Source organism: Scyliorhinus torazame, chromosome 2 (assembly GCF_047496885.1).
Source record: "Scyliorhinus torazame isolate Kashiwa2021f chromosome 2, sScyTor2.1, whole genome shotgun sequence".
NCBI classification, from domain to species: Eukaryota; Metazoa; Chordata; class Chondrichthyes; order Carcharhiniformes; family Scyliorhinidae; genus Scyliorhinus; species Scyliorhinus torazame.
The window spans coordinates 95,030,843-95,057,005 of NC_092708.1; the positions used below are offsets into that span (position 1 = coordinate 95,030,843).

Here is a 26,163-nt window from a genome sequence, read left to right on the forward strand (position 1 = left end):
GGCTGCTAGCTGAGCTGTTTTCACATTTTCAACTAACTGTTTGACTGCATTCTCGTGTGTGAGGGCCGTCACTTCGGGGCTGCTCAAGTCCAATCCTAATAACAATTCTATGCCTTTCATGGGGCGTCCAGTCATGAGAGTGTGTGGGGTGTAACCGTGGGAGTTGAAATAGTATTTCTCAAAAACATCAGCGCAAAAGGGAGGACTGAATCCCAAGTGGTGTTTTGTCAGACCATTTTTCTGAGGGTGGCTTTTAGGGTCCGATTCATGCACTCCACAATACCACTTGACTGGGGGTGGCATGTGATGTGGAATTTTTGGGTAATGCCGAACATCGTGAGGACGTTCTTCATGACACGTCCCGTAAAATGGGAACCTTGGTCGGATTCAATGCTGCGGGGGAGTCCGAATCTCGTAAAGTTGTGGTGGGTTAAGATCTTTGTGGTGGTCTTTGCCGTGTTCGTTCTGGATGGGAATGCCTCTCCCCATTTCGTAAAAGTGTCTATGATGACTAATACGTCCTTGTAACCATTCCTGCAAGGGGGAAATGGTCCTATAAAATCGATCTGGAGGTTAGTCCAGGTGCCGTTAATGGGGCGGGTGTGACAATGCTGAGCCTTTCTGGCATATCTGTCCGGATTGTTCTGGGCACAGATAAGGCAATTCTCAACGTAGTGCGTTACGTCATCTTTTAGACTTGGCCACCAACAGAGCTGCCTGAGGTGGGCTGTAGTGGGATCAATTCCCTGATGTCCATGGCTATCATGGAATAAACAAATAAGTTGATTCCTATCCTGTTCAGGAATCACATAAAGGGTATCTTTTAACACCACACCGTCATGTGTGGTCAGTGCATTTTAAAATCTATCGTAAGGTGCCGTAAATTTTCCTTTTAAAATCTCCCTGAGATTCCGATCTAGCTTCTGGGCCTGCACTAAATCCTCAATATTAGTCTGCGAGATCTGAGCTGCATTCACTGGTGCGCTTTCGGGGGGTATGCAAAAATATCCATGCCTGGAACCTGCTTTTGCCAGTGCGTCCGCCTTTACATTTCCAGGGGGGGGAGGAACGGTGGTGACTGCAAACTTTAACAATACCAAAGGTCCTGTCCTGTGCTTTCTCTAAAATGTGGCGGAGCAATGGGGCTGAAGGGAGGCATTTTCCGTCTGCGGAAACAAATCCTCTTGCTTTCCACAGGGGTAGGAATTCTGTAATGTTGCAGACATAGACGCTGTCCGAGTGTATGTCTGCTGGGCTGGGGAAGGAATCTGAGTGATCTATAATATACGCAACAGCTGCTAGTTCTGAGGCCTGCACGCCTAAATGTCCTGAAAGTTTTTGTGAGATTTCGATGCGCCCTCGACATATATGGCGCATGCTGTAATGCTCTTCCCTTCTAATACTGGGGAAGAACCATCCACATATATCCTTAAGGGTTCGCACGTGCTCTGGGGTGAACTACCTATCTTTCTAGGGGTTGTTTTCGCAATAAAGGGGCCTGTGTTGTGGTGCGGTGAGATGATTTCACATTCGTGGGGGGTGCCTGGGTACTGAAGGTTATCGGCTAAGAAAGTGTGGGCCTTGGTCTGCTTAACGGTGATGTCCCGTCCCTGCAAAAGAAGGGTCCATCTAGCTGCTCTAATTTGGCTAACTGTACCGTCCTTAAGTCGTCCGTCAAGTAAAAGTTGGGTGGGGGTGTGTTCCGTCAGGATTGTGATGGGGTTTAGTACGGTTATGTAGGAAAAATATTGAACTGCCCAGAAAACTGCGAGCAGGTGCCTTTCACAGGCCGAAAATCCCTGCTCCACAGGATCTAAAAGTCTGGAGGCGTATGCCATGGGTCTTAACTGTTCGTGCCGTTCCTGGAGGAGCACGGCCGAAAGGATGCGGTCGGTGCTAGCTATCTCTATAGCATAGGGGGAAAGCGGGTCTGGAACCTGTAGTGCGGGGGCTGCAATGAGGGCTCTTTTCAAAGCATCCACAGCATCCGTATGCTGCGGAAGCCATTTCCAAGGGGCTCCTTTTTTTTAGGAGTTCCGAGAGGGGTGCTGCCTTGCTGACAAAACCGTCAATATGGTTTCGGCAGTAGCCAACCAGTCCTAAAAACGACCGGAGGGCTGAAACATTCTGGGGAAGGGGCAATTTGGCAATTGAGTCAGTTCTTTTGTGCTCGATCTTGCGTTTACCGTGCGTGATAATCGTACCCAAATATATCACTTTGTTTTCCAAAATTTGTGCCTTTTTGGGGTTTACTTTGCAGCCATCTGTTGTAGGAGTTCGGACAGAAGCTCGATGTGCTCTGCCTTGGTGTCTGTCTACAGTAATAGGTCGTCCACATACTGGACCAGGCATTCGGGGCGAGAAAGGTTTGACAAACCATTTGCCAGCTGTCGGTGGAAAATGGAGGGGGAGTTGTGGAATCCTTGTGGAAGGCATGTCCACGTGTACTGCTGACCTTTAAAAGTGAAGTCAAATTTGTATTGGCACGCTTTTGCCAATGGAATGGACCAGAATACGTTACTGACGTCCAAAACCGTAAAATATCGTGAGTGGAGTCCCTATTTGAGCATGGTCTCGGGACATGTGGCTACCGTGGGTGGTGCTGCGGGGGTGAACTTTGTTGAGTTCCTGGTAATCGATGGTCAGTCGCCATGATCCATTGGGCTTTCTCACTGGCCAAATCGGTGCATTATTAGTGGAGGCTGCTGATCTAAGTACGCCCTGCTCTAATAAGCTGTCGATAACTTTTGCGATTTCTCCCTCTGCCTCTTGGGGAAATCCGTATTGCTTTTGGGGTCTAGGGTCAGGTCCTGTGATTTGAACGGAACCAGTCATCTGGCCACAGTCGTGTTTGTGGGTCGCAAATGCTGTCCTGTGCTTCTGCAGAACTGCCCTAACCTGCTTGTCTGTGCTAATCGTGGTTGGGTCAAACCAGAAATCACTGACTGCGCTATTATTGTTTGCGTATTCACCTATTGTGAGCGTTGCGGGGGCTCTTGTGTATTTTGCCATTCTCCAAACACATTGGTTTACCGGATCAAATGAAAGGTGGTGGGAGTTCATCAAGTCAATTCCCAAAATGTGTTCTGCTGTGTGGGATAGATCGATGAAAACTATGGGGTGCTTTGTCGTTATATTGCCAATCTGAATGGGTACAGGGGCTGTGATGTGTCCCTGCTGTGAGTGGCCTGTGAAGCCGCTGAGAGTGATTGTGGCTGTAGTGGGCCACGTGTCTTTCTGAAACATGGTGGAGGAATTAATTGTGGTGCGGGACCCTTCTGTGTCCCAGAGAAATAAGATGGGCTGTCCCCGTATCTTTGCTGCAACTAGTGGTCGGCCGGACCTATCCCAAAGGGTGTCGCAGACCCAACTGGGGGAGCCCGAACACCGTCAGTCCGTTCCGTTCAGGTCCGTCTGGTCTGAACGGGTGCTCACACTATGTATGGGCTCTGTCCTATTCTTATTCAGAGTGCCTGCCTGCTGGGCTCTCTGTGGCTTTCGTGGGGCATTGCATTCTCGTGCTCTTAGTTGATCTACCCCAGACAGCAGAACATATCCTTGGGATCGATTTCATGAGCTCCCATAACCTTTCTTTTGACCCAGTTAACAAGTGTGTTTGGAAAATGGCAAAGGCAGCTCAAGCCCCCGCCACGCTCACAGTAGGAGAGTACGTAAATAGGATTAGCTCAGTAGGGGACTTCTGGTTCGACCCTCGAGCCATTAGTGCAGACAAACAGGTTAAGGCAGTCCTGCAGGAACATAAAGCAGCATTTGCATAGCACCATCACGACTGTGGCAATCTGGCTGGCTTTGTGAACATTACAAGTCCCGACCCTAAACCCCAGAAGCAGTACGGATTTCCCCAGGAAGCAGAGGGAGAAATCTCCAAAGTAATAGAGAGTTTGTTGGATCAAGGCGTACTCAGATCAGTAGCCTCCACAAACAAAGCACCGATTTGGCCCGTCAGGAAACCGGATGGATCATGGCGACTGACCATTGATTAGCGGGAACTGAACAAAGTAACCTCAGGAGCAGCCCCCACCGTAGCCACGAGTCCCGAGACCATGCTCAAACAGGGACTCCAGTCAAAAATGTTTTTCTGTTTTGGACATTAGTAATGGCTTTTGGTCCATTCCATTGGCTAAAGTGTGCCAGTACAAATTCGCCTTTACATTCCAAGGGCAACAATACACGTGGACATGCCTTCCACAAGGCTTCCACAACTCCCCCTCCATTTTCCACCGACAGCTGGCAAATAATGGATTAGCAAAATTTTCCCGCCCTGATTGTCTGGTCCAGTATGTAGACGACTTGTTACTACAGACAGACACAAAGGAAGAGCACATTTTGCTTCTCGCCGAACTCCTAGCACTCCTAAAAGAAATTGGTTGTAAAATCAACCCCAAGGAGGCCGAGATTTTGAAAGAGAAAATGATTTACGAAGGAGCAGTGATCACTCATGGTAAACGTGGTATCGAGCACAAGAGAATTGACTCGATCGTCAAATTGCCCCTTCCCCACAATGCCTCAGTCCTCCGGTCATTTCTAAGTTGGCTACTGCCGAAACCATATTGACTGTTTCGCCACTAAAGCAGCGTCCCTATCCGAACTTCTCAAGAAGCAGGCACCTTGGGAATGGCTTCCACAGCATACAGATGCCGTGGATGCTTTAAAAAGAGCACTCTGCACAGCCCCCGCACTACAGGTCCCAGATTCACTTTCCCCATACGCAATCAAAGTTGCAAGCACCGACCGAGCTCTTTCGGCCGTACTCCTCCAGGAACGCCATGACCAATTACGCCGCCTCACGTGGGTTAGACCCCGTAGAGCAAGGATTTTCTGCCTATGAAAGGTACCTGCTCACAGTATTTTGGGCAGTACAACACTTTTCATACATTACAGGACTCAACCCCATCACCATCCTCACAGAACACAACCGACACAGCTATTGTTAGACGGCCGACTTAAAGATGGCACAGTCAGCCAAATCTGCGCAGCCCGTTGGACCCTTCTTTTACAGGGACGAGACATCACGGTAAAGAGAACCAAAACCCACACCTTCCTTGCCGATAATTTGCAGTATGCAGGCACCCCTCGTGAATGTGAGATCATCACCACTAAACAGAACACCGGCCCATCTATTCCCAAAACACCCCCCAGGAAAACAGGTAGTACACCCCAGAGACCCCAGCCCACACCCTGAAGATTTATGTGGATGGGTCATCCACAGTGTTATACGGAGAGAGAATTACCGGTTGTGGTATATGCGTAGAGGACGCGCCCTAGATGAAATTTCCTTAAAGTTGCCAGGACACTTAGGCTCGCAGGCAGCAGAGCTGGCAGCAATTGCAAATATTGTAGACCACCCAGACTCGTTCCCGACCCCAGCTGACATCTATTTGGACAGCTTGTATGTCTGTAATAGTTTGACAGAATTCCTACCACTCTGGGAAACAAGAGGATTTGTTTCCGTGGACGGTAAGCCCCTACCCTCAGCCCCATTACTCCGCCATATCCTAGAGACAGCAAAGATTAGGAAATATGGAATAATTAAGGTTCTTCCCCTCCGGTAACGTTAAAGCAGATGCCCTAGCGAAGGCAGGCTCCCAAACATGGTTATTTTTGGACCCCCCCCCCCCCCCCCCCCCCGAAAGCACCTCAGTACACGCAGTTCAGGTGTCACAGACCAATATTCAGGATTTAGCGAAGGCCCAGAAAGAGGACGAGAAACTCAGGGAAGTTTTAAAGGGAACCTTCCCAGCCCCGTATGATAAATACAGAAACTCAATAACCACACATGACGGTGTGATTTTCAAGGATGACATTTATATAGTTCCCAGCCAGGAAAGGAACCAGATCATTTGTCAGTTCCACGACAATCATGGACACCAAGGAATTGAACTCCCCCTAGCCCACCTCGGACCGCTTTGTTGGTGGCCTGATGTAAAAACCGATGTGATGCACTGCATTGAGAATTGCTTAATCTGTGCCCAGAACAATCCGGACAGATATGCGAAAAAGGCTCAACTTACTCATACCTGCCCTGTTAATGGACCCTGGACAAATCTCCAGATAGATTATATAGGACCCCTACCCCCGTGCAGAAATGGTTACAAGTATGTGTTGGTGGTCATAGACACCTTCTCAAAATGGGTGGAAGCATTTCCATCACTAACTAATATGGCTAAGACAACGGCTAAAATATTAACACACCACATCTTTACAAGATAGGGCCTCCCACGCAGTATAGAGTCCGACCAAGGCTTCCATTTCACAGGACGTGTAATGAAAAACGTCCTCACGATTTTCGGCTTTCGACAAAAGTTCCATATCGCATACCACCCCCAGTCAAGTGATATTGTAGAACGAATGAATAGGACATTGAAAGCCACCCTCAGGAAAATGGTACAACAGAATAATAGCACCTGGGATTCAGTACTCCCATTCGCTTTAATTTTTTTAAGAAACACGGTATCTACATCCACAGGTTACCCCCCCCCCCCCCCCCACACCCTCATGACTGGACACCCCATGAAAGGCACTGAGTATTTACTCGGACTGGATTTGGCCAGCCCCGCAGTTACAGCCCTCACGCATGAAAACGCGGTTAAATAACTGACACAGAATACAAAGGCAACCCAACTCGCAGCAGCAGTGAGACTTGGAACCAGGAAGAAACAGAGCAAGGCTTGTTTCGACAAAATAGTACACGCCACTGAGTTTACAGCAGGGCAACAAGTTATGCTTTCCCTTTACAATCCCAATTCATTCGTTTCCCCAAATTTTCCAGACTGTACTCCATTTCAGACAAAGTCAGCCCCTCAGTATACAAAATAACCTATCCAAATGGTAAGTCTGCGTGGTTCATATAAACTGAGCATGATTCTACTGACCCATTTGAGATCACTTATATCAAAGCCCCTGACCCAGACCCACCGCCCGACGATTACGGATTGAAGCATAGTAGCTCCAACATTGACACACGATTCTGGCACCCAGACAATTCGTTCAGGCTCATCCGGAATGATGAGATGGACCCCAATTCGCCCCAAGCAGCTTTAGCACGGTTACTACAGACAAGAGTTTTGCAGCCGGGAGAAGACTTGGAGTGTGCCTCCCACTAAACTAATCCCTTTGCGACCCTGTTCGCTATTGAGCAGTGAGGCGTCCAGATGAGGCAGAAAAAAGGAACCGATGGAGAGATACGGTGTCCTTTCTGATGGAACCTGCACCATTTTCGTTGTATGTTTGTTCGTTAGTGTTCACGTTAAGTGTTGTTTGTAAACTCGAAAATTTTCACGGCCCCACGTCACCCCTCCTTTAACTCCCTCCGGTTGTTAATGGAATTAGTTTGTCCCCAGAAACTTGTTAGAGGTACAAGTTTGTCCCCAGACAATAGTTAAGAGGAACTAGTTTGTCCCCAGAAACCTGTTAAAGGTACAAGCTTGTCCCCAGACAATAGTTCAGAGGAACTAGTTTGTCGACAGATACAACTCATAGTTGCTCTCCTAATTCGAGAGGCAGCTCCCCACGACGACCACATTCTTACCCGTTCTTGCCGGTTGCTCAGGCAGTGGAGAAACGGCATTGGTCCCCGCCCTGCCTGAGGACCCCCCTCTGGTCAGCTACGCTCGGGTAGAGCACAAACGGCATTGATGACTGTCCTACCCTGGGATCCCACCCATTTCTTACCCGCCACGGCCCACGCACCCCATTTTGGCTCATTATGTTGGAAATTCTTTTATTTGGTTTTGGCAACCCTTAGGTTGCTTCTCTATGCTATTTACATCCTCAAACACTGGGATGGTAATTCACACAGGCTGCGAGACGGCTCGCAGTATGGCAATATTTTTCTTAGATCTCTTGTCCCAAGATTCGGTTTAAAAAAAAAAAAATGAGGGAGTCACAGATGATGACCAATTATAATGGGAAATTGGCAATAAAGGACAGACAGACATACGAGATCTTAAACAAGATAATAACAGAAATTATGCTTGTGTTCAAAGAACTCCAGAAACCCAGGAACCCCAGAGGAAGACAAAGAAGAAGACCGACAAAGATGAAGACAGCCTTCGTGTTTACATGGATCTTAGCGGGATCCCTTCAGTGGCGCACGGACGCTACCCCCCTGACCCCTACCACACGAACCGTAAATGATTCTCACCCCTGCAATACACGGAACCCTGAGATAACTAGCCCAGCGACAGCTAGCAATACCCCGACCTGGTGTGATAAATTGACCACCTGGTACTCACTCTCATATGTAGTCGAAGCACTCTTAGTGCTGGCGATACTTTGCAGTTTCGTGCAAACGTTTCGAGTTAGGAAATGGCGAAAGAGAGCATATCGCTCTCGCACCCCGGTATACAGATTTAGGTCCCCCATTTTCGGATTTCACCAGACCCCCAAACCCATTGGGACGGATTAAAAAGCATCCATTTTCTTCATGTATTCTATGGAATAAAGAGATGTGAAACCTCTGTGTCTGACTGCCAGGCCAGTGAAATTTGTGTGCTGCTATTTTCTACAGTTTAAGATGTATAGATTATTTTTGGATTATTTGTATTTTTGGATTGTTTGAATGAGGATAGTTTATTGAGAATAATTAGAGGTTCCAGTTTTTTATTTTTCTGTAATGCATGTATTAATGTCATAGCACCCCATAGAGCTTTTATGATAATGAATGTATATAAAATGGTTTAGGTAAAATTGTGTTGCATAGGATAGGACAGTGTAGAGCCTAAGTATGGGTGCCCCGGTGGTCAGAGGATGAAGACGACATAGTGGTGTGATCCTTCACGCTTCGCCTTGAGGATCACGAGGGAGTGTAGCCATCTGGGATGGCCACGTCCCGATTACAAAATGGACACTTGCAAAGAATGCAGGGATAATTGGACAATGCTAAGAAACAAGCAGCTGCAAGCTGTTGATTAGAACCTTAAACTCTCAGACAGGAAAGAAACAACCAAGCAATCTACATACTAATGAGCCATCTCCGGGGACAAAAGGGAAACATTTAGATACACAATGTTAAGGCAGACTCCCCGGCGCCAGAAGTGGCTAAGACAAAGCAGACTAACATTCACCAGGACACGACCAGCGATCAGGGAACCACCCCTCTATCGGAGGAAAATCGATAAAACTGATTGGGAAAGACCCAATTAGTTGAGGCCAAGTTCAAGGCCCGCCCAAAAGCACGCAAAGCCCTTTTTAGTATAAAAGATATTCCCCAAGGGAGAATCTTCCTCCTTTGGCTTTGGCTCTCACCGAAGAGAGAGACCAGCCGAGCAGCTGAACCAGACCAAGTAAGTCCCAAGTCAACGCACGCTACGAGATAGACGCTCCTAGTTGCTACCCTGTAAACAGCTCAACCCAGCAGCCTCAGAACCGAGCAACGGCCATTGTTCCTCTGACTGAGTGGGCACCCAAAGCTAAGTATAGGCTTTAGTAATAGTGGTAGTTTAGTTTGTAGAGTTTATGCATGAGTAGATTTGACTGTGTATAAATAAATGAGCATTGCTTTTGAACTTACTAACTGGTGTATCGAGTCATTGATCAGTCTTCGGTTCTGAACCTTGTGTCGAAAGATACCCGGCGACTCTTGAGCAAACGTGATTAAACAGAGTCAAATTAAGAGGCAACCAAAGAGAGCAACAAGCCCCTCCGGGTATAAGAAGAAACCCCCGAGAGACAATCGCTCTCTTGGACTTGGCTCTCAAAGCGGAGAGACCCGTCCACCAGCTGCACCAGAAGCAAGTAAGTCCAAGGTCAACGCTCGCTACAAGATGGATGACCTTAGCTGTTCTCCTGTACCTCTTCGAACCCAACAACCTCAGATCCGAACAACGGCCATTGTTCCTCTGACTGAGTGGGCACCCAAAGCTAAGTATACGCGTTAACGTTAGAGATAGTTTAGTTTGTAGTACTTTGTGCATGAGTAGATCTTACTGTATGTGTAAATAAATAGTATTGACTTTGAACTAACTAACTGGTGTATTGGCTCTTTGATCAGTATTCGGGTCTGAACCTTGTGGCGGTATCGAGAGCTACCTGGCGACTCTAAAGCAAACATAATTAGGATTAAGGAAGGTGACCATATTGACCGCCATATTTAGAACCAGAGAAACAGAGCAACATTACTGGCGGCATCTGACGGGACTCGACCTAGAAGTGGCCTAGTCACTACGAGAGAACCCAAATTTGAATTAGAATCCAATTGGAAACAGAAAAAAACCCACAAGTGTAAGACCAATACTGATCAAACCTCCAAGATTCGGAAGTGTGTTACATGCATGCGTACTAACAGGGATATAAGGTAAACCGGAGAGATTTTGTTGCGTAAAACTGTCGGGAGTTTTGTAGGCCGGAAATTAGCGTAAGTCGTACCCGTGTTTACATCACCACTTTATCACTCCCTGTGCCAAATTCGGCAGAGACCCCAGAGATAGCGATAGAAATGGAAATGAAGGCAATGGAGCGCCTTATGAACCCCCAGGAATATGAGGTCGCAGCGACCAGTAGAGTAGGACAGTGTCCCAATTGGGAAGAGGAAATCAGAAAGTACCTCAAAGGGAAAGGATGGCCCCTTTGGAGCAAATTCTGAACAAATAATGAAACAGGTCCTGGAAGTATTGGGCATACTTGGTGGGAGAACCTGACAGAGATCCATAGGAAGAGCTTAGGGAAAGCTCGCAAGCCGATGGCAATCGTGTCCTGCTTGGCACAATTGCGAGGCACAGAGGAGGTCGTGAGGACGCTCCGTAGAGAGACAGAGAGAGAGAGAGACAAGAATAGTGAAGGAGACGTGAGTGAATATGAGAAAGAGAACAGGGACCTGAGAGATCAGATAGCGGCAAAGGACGAGATGGCTGATGCCAAGCGGGCACACCAATCTTGTCTCGCCCATTTGAGCAGCTTTCAGTCGCAATACGACAAAGCCGACCAAGACACGCAACGCACAGTGTTGGTAAGGGAGGAAACGGAACAACAAGTTGAGCAGTTACAGAAACAGTGCAGCGATTTAAAAGCAGCCCTACGAGCACTCCACACTTCCACGATGGAACAGAGGCAGAGCTCGGTAGACAACGCAAAGTGCCGGAAGCCTCGTTTTAAGCCTCGACCCTTCAGTCGTGGCAGCCCTTCCCGACCCACAAAATGTAGGAGGAGGCACCCTCCAAGAAATGCACACAGCGATCCTAGATGCGATCGGCTACAACAAAGTAGAAGGCCTAACAAGTGTAGGCAAAAGAAGACAGAGCACCCCACAGCATTTGCTGGACGCTTGTGGATACACTTTACAGCGGTGTTTGGAGAGTTAGCCCGCGCCCATTTGACCCCAGATAATATGGCCAAATGGACCCGCATCCTAGTCTCTCATGTGACAGAGGCAGGACAGAGAGCTTGCGCAAATTACGACCCCTCAGACGAGGCCCACAACGAGAAAGATTGTCCCGCACTTGGGAACAGTCCATCCAAGGTAAAACCGCTTATGGCAAAGCAGAGGAAGAGCAGGCAGATGCGAACATGCATCCAGTTAGGACGCACCAGAACCCCGCATGGGTAAATGAGGGAAGAAACAGCCCACAGCTAAATCCCAGAAGTATTATAATTGCGGCCAATTAGGACACAATGCACGAGAGTGCAATGCGCCCCAGAAGCAGCAGAGTAACCAGCAGCCAGGCACCCTAAATAAGAATAGGGCAAAGCCAATTCACAGTTTTAGCGCCCGTTCTGATAACGCAGATATGAACGGCACCGACTGACTGTGTTCGGGCTCCTCATCTTTGGGACAGGTCCGGAAGACCTGTAGTGGCAGGCACAGTCCGGGGCACCCCGTAGAATTCCTTTGGGACACAGGAGGGTCCCGCACCACGCTCAACTCCTCCACGATGTTTCAGTGAGACACATGGCTCACTACAGACACCATTACGCTCAGCGGTTTTACAGGGCATTTGCAGCAGGGACACATCACAGCCCCTGTAGCAATCCAGATAGGGAACATTACAACTAAACACCCCATAGTTCTGGTCGATCTACCCCAGACAGCCGAACACATTTTAGGCATAGATTGTGGGAGCTCATAAAATCAATCATTCGATGCAGTAAATAAATGTGCATGGAGAATGGCAAAGGCAGCACGAGCCCACGCCACGCTCACAGTTGGAGACTATGAAAATAGACTTAGCGCAGTAGGAGACTTCTGGTTCGACCCTCGAGCCATTAGTCAGAACAAAGAAGTGGGGAAGTCCTGCAGCGACACAAAGCAGCATTTGCACAGCACAAGCCCGACTGTGGCAAGATCGCTGACTTAGTGAACATTACAGGTCCAGACCCCAGACCCCAAAAGCAGTACAGTTTCCCCCAAGTAGCAGAGGGAGAAATCTCAAAAGTTATACAGAGTCTGCTTGACCAAGGCGTACTTCGATCAGTAGCATCCACGAACAATGCCCCAATTTGGCCCGTCAGGAAACCCGATGGATCATGGCGACTGACCATTGATTATCGGGAACTGAACAAAGTAACCCCAGGTTTTGGACATTAGCAATGGCTTTTGGTCCATTCCATTGGATAAAGCGTGCCAATATAAATTTGCTTTCACATTCCAGGGACAGCAATATACATGGTCGTGCCTTCCAGAAGGCTTCCACAATTCCCCCTCCATTTTCCACCGACAACAGGTAAATGGTTTAGCAAAGTTTTCCCGACCTGATTGTCTGGTCCAATATGTAGATGATTTGCTTTTACAGACAGACACAAAGGGAGAGCACATTTCGCTTCTCGTCGAACTATTAGGACTCCTACAACAAATTGGCTGTAAAATGAACCCCAAAAAGGCCCAGATTTTACAGGAAAAAGTGATTTACTTCGGAACAGTAATCACCCATGGCAAACGTGAGATCGAGCAGAAACGAATTGACTCGATCATCAAATTGCCCCTGCCCCATAATGTCACAGCCCTCCGGTCATTTCTAGGACTGGTTGGCTACTGTAGAAACCATATCGACGGTTTTGCCACGAAGGCAGCGCCCCTGTCCGACCTTCTCAAGAAGCAAGCACCTTGGGAATGGCTTCCACAGCACACGGATGCCGTGGATGCATTAAAACGAGCCCTCAGCACAGTCCCTGCGTTACAGGTCCCAGATCCACTCTCCCCATACGCAATTGAAGTTGCTACCACCGACCGAACCCTTTCGGCCGTACTCCTCCAAGAACGACAGGATCGATTCGGCCCCATGGCATACGCCTCACGTGTATTAGATCCAGTCGAGCAAGGATTTTCTGCCTGCGAAAGGCACCTGCTCGCATTTTTTTGGGCAGTACAATACTTCGCCTACATTACAGGACTCAACCCCATCACCATTTTAACTGAGCACACCCCCAACACAACTCCTACTTGATGGTAGACTTAAGGATGGCACAGTCAGCCAGATCCATGCAGCCCATTTGACCCTTCTCTTACATGGACGGGACATAACAGTTAAGAGGACAAAAACCAACACTTTCCTCGCTGACAATTTACACTATGCAGGCACCCCACGTGAGTGTGAAATAATATCCACGAGACACAATACAGGACCCTTTGTACCAAAGTCAGCTCCCCCGAAACCAGGTACTACACCCCAGAGATCCCAGCCCATAGACATAGGCCCACCCCTTAGGATATATGTGGATGGCTCCTCCACAGTTTTAAACGGAAAAAGGATTACCGGTTGCGGTATTTATGTAGAGGACACGCAGGGACACGCCCTAGAAGAAATATTGTTAAAATTGCCAGGACATTTACGCTCACGGGCAACAGAGCTAGCAGCCATGGCTTATATTGTAGAGCACCCCGACTCGTTCCCGACCCCAGCTGACATATATTCTGACAGTTTATATGTCTGCAACAGTTTGACCGAATTCCTACCCCTGTGGGAATCTAGAGGATTTGTTTCCGCAGATGGAAAACCCCTACCCTCTGCCCCATTACTTTGGCATATCCTAAAGACAGCCAAAGATAGGAAATATGGCATTAGTAAAGTCTGTAGCCACCATCTTTCTTCCTCCCCCCCGGTAATATTAAGGCAGACGCCCTAGCAAAGGCAGGTTCCAGACATGGTCACTTTTGGAACCCCGAGAGTGCCCCAATATACACGGTTCAGGTCTCATAGACCAACATTCAGGATTTAGCAAAGGCCCAAAAAGAAGACAAACAGCTCAGGGAAGTTTTAAAAGGCAACTGCCCAGCCCCCTATGATAAGTACAAAAACACGTTGACAACACATGACAGTGTTATTTTAAAAGATGGAATTTATGTAGTCCCCAGCCAGGACAGGAATCAAATTATTTGTCAGTTCCATGACAACCATGGACATCAAGGCATAGAAGCGACCCTAGCCCACCTCAGACCTCTCTGCTGGTGGCCTGATTTATAAACTGATGTGACTCACTACATTGTGAACAGCTTAGTCTGTGCCCAGAACAATCCGGACAGATACGCAAAGAAAGGTTAACTAAGTCACACCCGCCATGTTAATGGCCCCTGGATGAACTTGCAAATCGATTATATAGGACCCTTACCCCCTGCAGGAATTTGAACCATGTGATGGTCGTCATCAACACCTTCACAAAATGGATGGAAGCTTTTCCATCCAGAACAAACACAGCCAAAACAACAGCCAAAATCCTCACTCAGCACATCTTTACAAGATGGGGACTTCCACGCATTATAGGGTCCGATCAAGGCTCCCATTTTACAGGACGAGTGATGAAAAACGTCCTTACAATTTTCGGAATCAAACAAAAATTCCATATTGCATACCACTTCCAATCAAGTGGCATAGTAGAAAGAATGAACAGAACTTTAAAAGCGATCCTCAGAAAAATGGTGCAACAACACAACAGAACCTGGGACACAGTTCTCCCCTTTGCACTGCTGTTCATAAGAAACACGGTATCCACGTCGACAGGATACACTCCAACATCCTCATGACCGGACGCCCCATGAAAGGGACAGAATATTTGTTAGGACTGGATTTGGCCAGCCCCGCAGTCACCACCCCCACCCATGAGAAAGCAGTTCAACAGATTTTAGAAAATGTAAAAGCAGCCCAGCTTGCAGCAGTTGTTAGACTTGGGACATGCAAGAAGCAAAGCAAAGTTTGCTTTGATAAGACAATACACGCCACAGAGTTTTTAGTAGTGCAGCAAGTCATGCTATTCCTACACAACCCCAGTTCATTCCTTTCCCCCAAATTTGCCAGACCGTGCTCCATCTCTGATAAACTCAGCCCCTCTGTATATAAAATCACATATCCTAATGGCAAGTCTGCGTGTTTCCACATAAACCAGCTTAAGGCTTATGGCTCGCAGAACAACCATGCACACCACATCTCGCTTACGGCAGCAGATGAGCACGCCCGGCCCACGAACAAAGTATTCCTACCCTCCCCAACCAGTCCAGCCCATTCTCAGACACTACTTCGACTCCACCCCCAGAGGCACGACTCCGCCTCTCCCTTCCTCCAACCGACAGCGACAGCCCCAGCACACCATGCTACGATTACACCCCTGCACCAGGCCCCACTCCCAGCAACTCCGAACATGATCCCAGCGACCCCTTTGAAATAACGTATATTAAAGCCCCTGATCCAGACCCGACGATTATGGATTACCCCCTAGCAGCTCCAACCTTGATACAAAATATTGGCACCGAGACAATTCGTTCAGCCTCATCCGGAATGATGAGATGGACCCCAATTCGCCCCAGGCAGCTTTGGCACAGCTCCTCCAGTCACTAGTATGGCAACCGGGAGAAGATGATGACTTAGAGTCTGACTCCCACCACGTGAATCCCTTTGTGACTCTGTTCGCTTTAGAGCAATGAGGTGTCCAGATGATGGTAAAAAAGAACCGATGGAGATTTACGGCGTCCTTTCTGATGGAACCTGCATGATTTTTGTTATGTTTGTGTGTTACGTTAAATGTTTGTTACTGTGCATGTTAAATGTTGTTTGTTAACCCAAGGTTTTCATGGCCCCATGCCACCAGTCTTTTAACGCTCACTAGCAGTTAATGGAACTAGTTTGTCCGCAAACAACTGATCGTAGCTTCTCTTCTGATTTGAAGGTAGAAGATAGCCACAAAAGGCAACCCCCACAATGACCACAAACTCTTACTTGCCCGGTCACTCGGGCAGTGGAGTGATGGCACTGGTCCCCGCCCTGCCTGAGGACCCCATTTGGTCAGCTACGCTAGGGTAGAGCACATACGGCACTGGTCACCGTCCTACCCGGGGATTCCACCCATTCTTACCCGCACCCCATTTGGAACTTTTGGTTCAAAACTCTTTTGTTTGTTTCACGGCAACCCTTAGATTGCTTTCCATATGCTATTTACATCCTCAAACACTGGGATGGTAAATTCACCGCATCACCCACCCAGGCTGCGAGACTGCTCGCGCTGTGTCAGTATTTTTTTCTCTGATGTCTGGTCCCAAATATTTGGTTTAAAAAAAAAAAAAAAAAAAAAATGCGGGAGTCCCAGATGGTGGCCAATTATAATGGGTAATTTGGCAATAAAAGGACAGACAGACATATGAGATCTTAAACAAGATAATAACAGAAATTATGCTTGTGTGCACAGAACTCCGGAACCACAGAAGCCTCAGGAAGATTACGAAAGAAAGAAGAAGAACATGACAACCATCATAGTCTACATTTGGATCTTCGCGGTATCCCTGCAGTTGCACGCGGAGACGACCCTCCTGACCCCTACCACACAGGCCGTGAATGTTTCCCATCCCTGCCACACACTGTACCCAGAGATAGCAACCAATACACCAACCTGGTGTGACAAGTTCGTTACTAAGTTACCTGTCCTAAGTTGTAGAAGCACTATTAGTACTTGCAATACTCTGCAGTGTCGTTCAGACACTAAGGCTTAGGAAGTGGCAGAGGAAAGCATCCCGCACTCTGGTATACATATTCAGATCCCCTATTTTTGGACTTCAACAAACCCCCCACCCTCTTGAAGGGAATTAAAGTGCATCTGTTTTTTTGTGTTTGTTTGTTCTAATAAAAGAAATGTAAAACTCTGTGCTTGATTGCCAAACCAGAGAGACCTGTGTTGCTGTTACTGTATAGTATAAAATGTTGCACATGTTTTTCATGATTAAGGATGGTTTAGTTAAGGACAGTTCGAGGTTCCAGTTTTTTATTTTGTAATGCATGCCTGAATGTCATAGCGCCCCGTAGAATTTTATAATGATGTGTGTACATAAAATAATTTAGGTAAAAGCTCCAATCCATAGGACAGAGTAGCGTAGAGCCTGTCCTTGCTTATGGGTGCCCGACATAGGAGGAGAACGAAGAAGATGCAATAATTTGATCCTTCACTCTTCGCGTTGATCACAAGGAGGGCTTGTAGCCATCTGGGATGGCCATTTCCAGCATACAAAATGGATGTTCGCAATGAATGAATGGAACTATGGACAATGTTGGAAAGCAAGCAGGCACAGAGCCTGTATGCGTATTGGGAAGGCAGCTCCCAGACGGGACTGAAACTGTAGGTCAATTAACATATTGATGGCCCATCTCCGGGAACAAAGGAAAGACACTCGAGCAACCGATACAGCTCCAGACATCCCGGCGCCAGTTCCCAAACTGAAACCGCAAACAAAGCAAGGCCAATGGCCACCTAAGGCACATCCAGCCATCACGGCACCCACCCCTTTATTGGTCAAGATCAATACCGGTGATCTAGGTGCGGCCCAATTAATTGGGGCCAAGTTTAAGGCCCGCCCACAAGCGCGCGAAGCCCCTCCGGGTATAAGAAGAAACCCCCGAGAGAGAATCGCTCTCTTGGACTTGGCTCTCAAAGCGGAGAGACCCGTTCACCAGCTGCACCAGAAGCAAGTAAGTCCAAGGTCAACGCTCGCTACCAGACGGATGACCTTAGCTGTTCTCCTGTACCTCTTCGAACCCTAAAACCTGAAATCCGAACAACGGCCATTGTTCCTCTGACTGAGTGGGCACCCGAAGCTAAGTATAAGCGTTAGCGTTAGAGATAGTTTAGATTGGAGTACTTTGTGCATGAGTAGATCTTACTGTGTGTGTAAATAAATAGTATTGACTTTTAACTAACTAACTGGTGTATTGGCTCTTTGATCAGTATTCGGGTCTGAACCTTGTGGCGGTATCAAGAGAGACCTGGCGACTCTAAAGCAAACATAATTAGAATTAAGGAAGGCAACCATATTGACCGCCATATTTAGAATCAGGGAAACCGAGCAACACAGGGCCCCCAGCAGGACAAGGCAGGGTCCACAGCAGGACAAGGCAGGTTCCACAGCAGGAGAAGGCAGGGTCCAAAGCAGGAGAAGGCAGGGTTCACAGCAGGAGAAGGCAGGATCAGCCAAGTTCACTGGCACATAGAAGACTTCTAGGGAAGAGGCATGTGTGACATCCAAGTTGGATGATGAACCTCTGGGATTGGTCCTGCCTGAGATTCTTGGAATGCTGAGCGAGGCAGGGGAATATCAGGAACAGATGGTTGAAGCCTTCCAGGGAGTGGTATGTCGGGGAGATATCCATCTGGCTGTTCTCTGATGAATCGGTTCCAACCTGTGTGCACATGCATGTCTCCATGGGGATGGCGAAAGCCATCATGGTCCGGCAAACCGTCCAGTTTCTGCCAGAGAAGTGCACAGACCTATATTCTATTGCTTTAGGCACGGATGAGATCTTGCTGTGACTAGACAAAGGGGATAGGGCACCTGGACCTCTCTTCAGGTACCCCTTCTGCTCAAGGAGTAAGGCAGGGATCCTTAGGTACCCAAAGGGAGGAAGAACAGCTGTTGGACACCCCCACTCAGTCTCTCTAAGGATGTCTGGTACTTTGGAATCCCCCTTATCTGTGACTCCTTCAGCTTCATCCTCTGTGACCTCAGAGGGAGCTGCCCAGCAGCAGGACAGCCAACGTAAACCAGAGCTCTCTAGGCCTCAGATCTCCAGAGGATGCCCACCGAAGTCAAAACAAGACAACAGGGCAAACTGGTCAACAGGTTCCCCTTTGCCCCTGCACACTCGCTGTACCCATTCACCCCTGCACACTCGCTGTATCCCTATGCCACTGCACACTCGCCGTACCCCTTCGCCCCTGCACATTCGCCATACCCCTTTGCCCCTGCTCATTCGCCATGCCCCTTCGCCCCTGCACACTCACTGTACCCCTTCGCCTGTGCACACTCGCTGTACCCCTTCGCCCCTGCACACTCGCCATACCCCTTCGCCCCTGCACACTCACCATACCTCTTCGTCCCTGCACACTCGCCATATTCCTTCGCCCCTGCACACTCGCCATAACCCTTCGCCCCTGCACATCGCCATACCCCTTTGCCCCTGCACACTCGCTGTACCCATTCACCCGTGCACACTCGCTGTACCCCTATGCCACTGCAGACTCGCCGTACCCCTTCGCCCCTGCACACTCACTGTACCCCTTCGCCTGTGCACACTCGCTGTACCCCTTCGCCCCTGCACACTCGCCATACCCCTTCGCCCCTGCACACTCACCATACCTCTTCGTCCCTGCACACTCGCCATATTCCTTCGCCCCTGCACACTCGCCATACCCCTTTGCCCCTGCACATCGCCATACCCCTTTGCCCCTGCACACTCGCTGTACCCATTCACCCGTGCACACTCGCTGTACCCCTATGCCACTGCAGACTCGCCGTACCCCTTCGCCCCTGCACACTCGCCATACCCCTTCGCCCCTGCTCATTCGCCATGCCCCTTCGCCCCTGCACACTCACTGTACCCCTTCGCCTGTGCACACTCGCTGTACCCCTTCGCCCCTGCACACTCGCCATACCCCTTCACTACTGCACACCGCCATACCCCTTTGCCCCTGCACACTCGCCATACCCCTTCGCCCCTGCACACTCGACATAACCCTTCGCTTCTGCACACTCGCCATACCCCTTCGCCCCTGCACATCGCCATACCGCTTTGCCCCTGCACATCGCCATATCCCTTCGCCCCTGCACATCGCCATACCCCTTTGCCCCTGCACACTCGCCATACCCCTTCGCCCCTGCACACTCGACATAACCCTTCGCTTCTGCACACTCGCCATACCCCTTCGCCCCTGCACATCGCCATACCCCTTCGCCCCTGCACACTCGCCATACCCCTTTGCCCCTGCACACTCGCCATACCCCTTCGCCCCTGCACACTCGCCATACCCCTTCGCACCTGCACACTCCGCATACACATTCACACCTTCACACCCCACATACCTGTTCACACCCCTACACACTCTCCATACCCTTTCCCACCTACACACTCGCCATACCCTGTCCCACCTACACTCTCTCCATACCCTGTCACACCTACACTCTCCATACCCTGTCCCACCTGCACTCTCTCCATACCGTTTCCCACCTACACACTCTCCATCCCTTTCCCATCTACACACTCTCCATACCCTTTCACACCTACACACCATACCCTTTCACACCTACACACCATACCTTTTCACACATACATATCCAAAACACTCCCCATATCCTTTCACACCTACACCCCCCATACTTGTTCACATCTGCACACCCTGCATACTCATTCACACCTGAACGCCTAGTGCCTTTTCACAGCTGCACACCCCGCATACCCGTTCACACCTGAACACTCCCCATGCATATTCACACTTGTACCCCCCCCCCACTCATTTATATCTGCATACTCCCCATACCTGTTCACACCTGCACACCCCCCATACCTGTTCACACTAACCCAAACCCATTCACACCGACACCACCCCCCCCCCAAACATTCGCACATGCTCACTTCCCATGCCCAGTTACACCTGCATACCCTCATTTTCAATCACACCTGCACACTCCCCAATCCCGTTCACACCTGCACACCCTATACCGGTTCACAGCTGCACACACTCCATTCCCATTCACACCTGCACACTCTCCATTCCCATTCACACCTGCAGACTCTCCATTCCTATTGATACCTGCACACTCCCCAATCCCGTTCACACCTGCATCCTCCCCATACCCGTTCACATCTGCACACTTTCCATTCCCATTCACACCTGCACACTCCCCATTTACACCTGCACACTCCCCATTCCCATTCACACCTGCAAACCTCCCATTCCCTTTCAGACCTGCACACTCCCCATACCCATTCAGACCTGCAAAATCCTCATCCCCATTCTATCAGCTAGATCAGCTCATTTTCACAAACACACTGTATTCTCCCTCGCATATTCCTCAGCAGAAACAGAGGATAAGCCTGAAAATGTTTTATTATATCCAGAGCTTTATCATAGAAATGATCTGTTCATCAATGAGTTAATAGTTGGTTGTTCCAAGTATAGTGCCATTTGCCGTCCCTGATCTGCAACTGTGGAAGCCTTCCCACAAGGCCCAATCTCATCGGGACCAAATCCTAGCATCCTCATATTCCACTGGCGCTTAAGGTGTTGTTGAACATACTTGACTTTCAGAGTTTTTGACCCACAGGAATGTGCTCGTTACATGCAGCACTCACCACCCCAGCAACAAAAGCATCAGCAATCTGCGAAAGCATTTCATCAACATCTTAATTAGGTTGTTAATTTGGATCAATATCATGCACCAGGTCCCGCAGTGTTTTCTCACTTCGAACCTGATTTTTCTCCTGGACTCAAACGTCCCCGGAGCCTAATTTTCCAGCTTCCAGGTATCTTAGAAAAAATTGTCTGCCTTTCAGAATACAGAAAAAGGACACAGCAGCAGCAGCCTCCAGGCTTTTGCAGCCACCAGTAGCAGCAAGCAGCAAACACAACCTGCAGCACCACTTGAGTAATTTATTTTATTGGCAAAAACGATCAACATGAACAAAGATTTGAAAATCGACGATGTAACACTCCACATATCACACTAACATTAATCAACAAGGAAATACCACTGTTCCATATTGTTACCAATACTAAGCTATATCAACTTATTTTCACAAATAAAACCCAACACGCGGTATCACCCTCTCGCAGGTTCCTGAACAGAAATGGAGGATAAGTCTGAGAATATTTTATCATGTCCAGAACTTTGTTTTACGAAATAATCTGTCCATCGATGTGTTATTTATTCCACGTATCAGTGACATTCTCCATCCAACAGCCTCAGCTGTGCAAGCCTCTCACATGGTCCAATCTCATTTGAACCAAATTCTGGCATCACATATTCCAATAGCGCTCAAGCTGCAGTCGAACATCCTTGACTTCCAACATGTTTGACCTGCGGTGATGTGCCAGTTACATGCAACAAAAGCATTAGCAATCTGCAAAAGCATTTCTTCAACACCTTCATCACTTTGATCTATTTGGATCAATGCCATGCACCAAGTCCCGTTGCATCATCTTGCTTCAAACTTGATGGCCTTCTGGACTCAAACGTCCCCCTGAGCTCAGGTTTGAGGTATCTTGAGAAAAAATTGTCCTTTGGTGTTCTTCTTTCAGGCTACAGAAAAAGAAGGGAACATCAGCAGCAGCCTCCAGGTTTTTGCAGCTACAAGCAGCAAGCAGCAAACACACCCTGCAGCACCACTTGACAATATTTTGGTTAACAATACCTTTATACAGAAAAGATAAAAACTTCTTAATAGTTCATATATCACATTAACCAACAAGGAAAAGGCACCCTGCCAGACACAGTTAAGCACCTTTTCACTACAGAATATCAGTACAAACACCAAGCTACAACAGTGCATTTATAGGGCGGCACGGTAGCACAGCGGTTAGCACTGTTGCTTCACAGCATCAGGGACCCGGGTTCAATTCCCGGCTTGGGTCACCGTCTTTGTGGAGTCTGCATGTTCATAGAATCATAGAATTTACAGTGCAGAAGGAGGCCATTTGGCCTATTGATTCTGCACTGGCCCTTGGAAAGTGCACCCTGCCCAAGCCCATTCCTCCACCCTATCCCCACACCTTCACCGTATCCCAGTAACCCCAACTAACCTTTTTGGAAACTCAGTGCAATTTAGCATAGCCAATCCACCTAACCTGCACATCTTTGGACTGTGGGAGGAATCCGGAGCACCCGGAGGAAACCCACGCAGATACCCCCGGTGGGGGGGGGGGGGGCCTCCGTAGTGGCCTGGCCCGTGATCGGGGCCCACCAATCGGTGGGCCGGCCTCTCTGGCTGGGGGCCTCCTTTCCTCCGTGCCGTCTCCTGTAGCCCTGCACCATTTGGCGTTGGGGCCGGCGCGGGGAAGAAAGCCACTGCTCATGCGCTAATTGGCGCCGGCCCAACTCCTCATACACAGACCCCGCGGTGCCGGGTTCAGCGCTGTGCTAGCCCCCTGTGGGTCGGAAAATGGGGTCCCGGAATGGGCGCCAACGCCGGAGTAAAGCACTCCCGTTTTTACGCCGGCGTCGACACTTAGCCGCCCGATGGCAGAATACCGCCCCCTATTTTTCATATCATTTAAAAAATAATTTTTTCAATTTAGCGTGGCCAATCCACCTAGCCTGCACATCTTTGGGTTGTGGGGGTGAGACCCACGCAGACACGTGGAGAATGTGCAAATTTCACCCGACAGTGACCCGGGGCCGGGATAAAACCCAGGCTTTGGCGCTGTGAGACAGCAGTGCTAACCACTACGCCACTGAGCCCCCCCCCCCCAATGTTCTCATCATCAACCTGCACTCTCACCTCTTTTAACTTTGGTTTTCTAATTTTTCATACAACTGAACTCCAACCCCCTCCCCCAATACACACACACACATTACCAGTTTAATTAACGAGTTATCTGAGATTTGCTACTCATTGAAGTAGAACAGTGTGGGATGCAGGATTTATCAATAGAACTTCACAAGTCGCTGTCTCCCAGTCAAAATTATCTGCATTTATGAGCAATGTCCTTTCGTAAAGTAAACCACTTTTCAAGCAGTTGTCTAATTTATTATTAATTCCTTGAGTTTAAACCTTCCCTAAAGATTCCATGTATAAAAAGGTCATCAAATACACTTTGAATATTCAAGTTAATAATATCCATTGGAGTTAATCTTATATAAAAATCGGCCTGACCTGAACCGTATGTATCACAGAACGATATGTGAATATTATTAATTTCTTATCTAGATTGATGATGCGGTGCCTTTGGATTATTTGTCTGAAATGCGGCCAGCAACAGTGGTGTTTGTGAATCTGCAGTTTGTGGAGAATGCAACCATGTACCATCAATGCCAATCCATTCAGGCTTGCTGTGTTGGAATTAATAATGAATTCAAAGTTTATCGAGGAAGAATAAATAAGGTCTTTATGTTTGACAAAGTAAGTAACCAGCAGATGGCAGTAACCGAGGAAATACTTTCAATTTTCCTTAAAATATTTCATGTCAGTGCTGCAATGTGTGCTCATTTCTTCCATACCCACCAACCCCAGCCAGTGAATAATAAATGAAGTTGTATCGGATAAATGAGACAATGATCTTGTCCATAATTGGAGTTACCATATTGGCGGCACGGTGGCACAGTGGTTAGTACAGCTGCCTCACAGCGCCAGGGACCCGGGTTCAATTCCTGCCTTGGGTGACGGTGTGGAGTCTGCATGTCCTCCCCATGTCTGCGTGGGTTTCCTCCAAGTGCTCCGGTTTCCCCCACAGTCCAAAAAAGTGCAGGTTAGGTGGATTGTCCATGCTAAATTGCCCCTTAGTGCCCAAAGGTTAGGTGGGGTTACGGGGATAGGGTGAAAATGTGGGCTTAAGTACGGTGCTCATTCCAAGGACTGGTGCAGACTCGATGGGCCAAATGGCCTCCTTCTGCACTATTGGGATTCTATGATTCTATATGTCAAAATGTTTTTGCAAATTTAGCATGAAATCATCAGTTGACAGCAAGACCTGGTTTCAAGTTACTTATTTGAACATTCGCTGTCAGAATTAGTCCGGTAGAAAGAAGCGTTAGTGGTAAACAGCTTCCTAATGTGTAACCAATGGCACATCTGAGCACAAGGGAAATTTAACTAATTTACAGGTCTGGGGTGGATTCCCATGAATTATTGGTACACCTTGGCTACCTACCTGGGGAGGGGGTCAGGATTGAAAATTTGCGATTGTGTTTGTTTATAGTAAATTTTGCGGGACAGGAGTTGAGGTATTATTAAGAACTGTTCATACGAATAAAAACAATATTTGATGACCAGTTTGCAATTTGAAATAAACACAATAACTTGATAAACAACAGTACGAAGTCTTACAACACCAGGTTAAAGTCCAACAGGTTTGTTTCGATGTCACTAGCTTTCGGAGCGCTGCTCCTTCCTCAGGTGAATGAAGAGGTCTGTTCCAGAAACACATATGTAGACAAATTCAAAGATGCCAAACAATGCTTGGAATGCGAGCATTAGCAGGTGATTAAATCTTTACAGATCCAGAGATGGGGTAACCCCAGGTTAAAGAGGTGTGAATTGTACCAAGCCAGGACAGTTGGTAGGATTTCGCAGGCCAGATGGTGGGGGATGAATGTAATGCGACATGAATCCCAGGTCCCGGTTGAGGCCGCACTCATGTGTGCGGAACTTGGCTATAAGTTTCTGCTCGGCGATTCTGCGTTGTCGCGGGTCCTGAAGGCCGCCTTGGAGAACGCTTACCCGGAGATCAGAGGCTGAATGCCCTTGACTGCTGAAGTGTTCCCCGACTGGAAGGGAACATTCCTGCCTGGTGATTGTTGCACGATGTCCGTCCATTTGTTGTCGCAGCGTCTGCATGGTCTCGCCAATGTACCACGCTTCAGGACATCCTTTCCTGCAGCGTATGAGGTAGACAACGTTGGCCGAGTCGCACGAGTATGTGCCGCGTACCTGGTGGGTGGTGTTCTCACGTGTAATAGTGGTATCCATGTCGATGATCTGGCACGTCTTGCAGAGATTGCCATGACAGGGTTGTGTGGTGTCGTGGTCACTGTTCTGAAGACTGGGTAGTTTGCTGCAATCAATGGTTCGTTTGAGGTTGCGCGGTTGTTTGAAGGCAAGTAGTGGGGGTGTGGGGATGACCTTGGCAAGATGTTCATCGTCATCAATGACGTGTTGAAGGCTGTGAAGAAGATGACGTAGTTTCTCCGCTCCGGGGAAGTACTGGACGACGAAGGGTATTCTGTCGGTTGTGTCCCATGTTTGTCTT

The 26,163-nt window shown here is 48.4% G+C and overlaps 1 protein-coding gene across 1 annotated transcript in view; it reads left to right on the forward strand.

Moving 5' to 3' along the window:
* LOC140389787 (adenylate cyclase type 10-like) overlaps positions 1-26,163 on the forward strand; it is a 452,930-nt gene that overhangs the window by 65,890 nt on the left and 360,877 nt on the right. Inside the window, exon 8 of the mRNA XM_072474312.1 lies at positions 24,126-24,317. Coding sequence (XP_072330413.1) covers positions 24,126-24,317 — 192 coding nt within the window. The remainder of the gene's footprint in view (positions 1-24,125; positions 24,318-26,163) is intronic.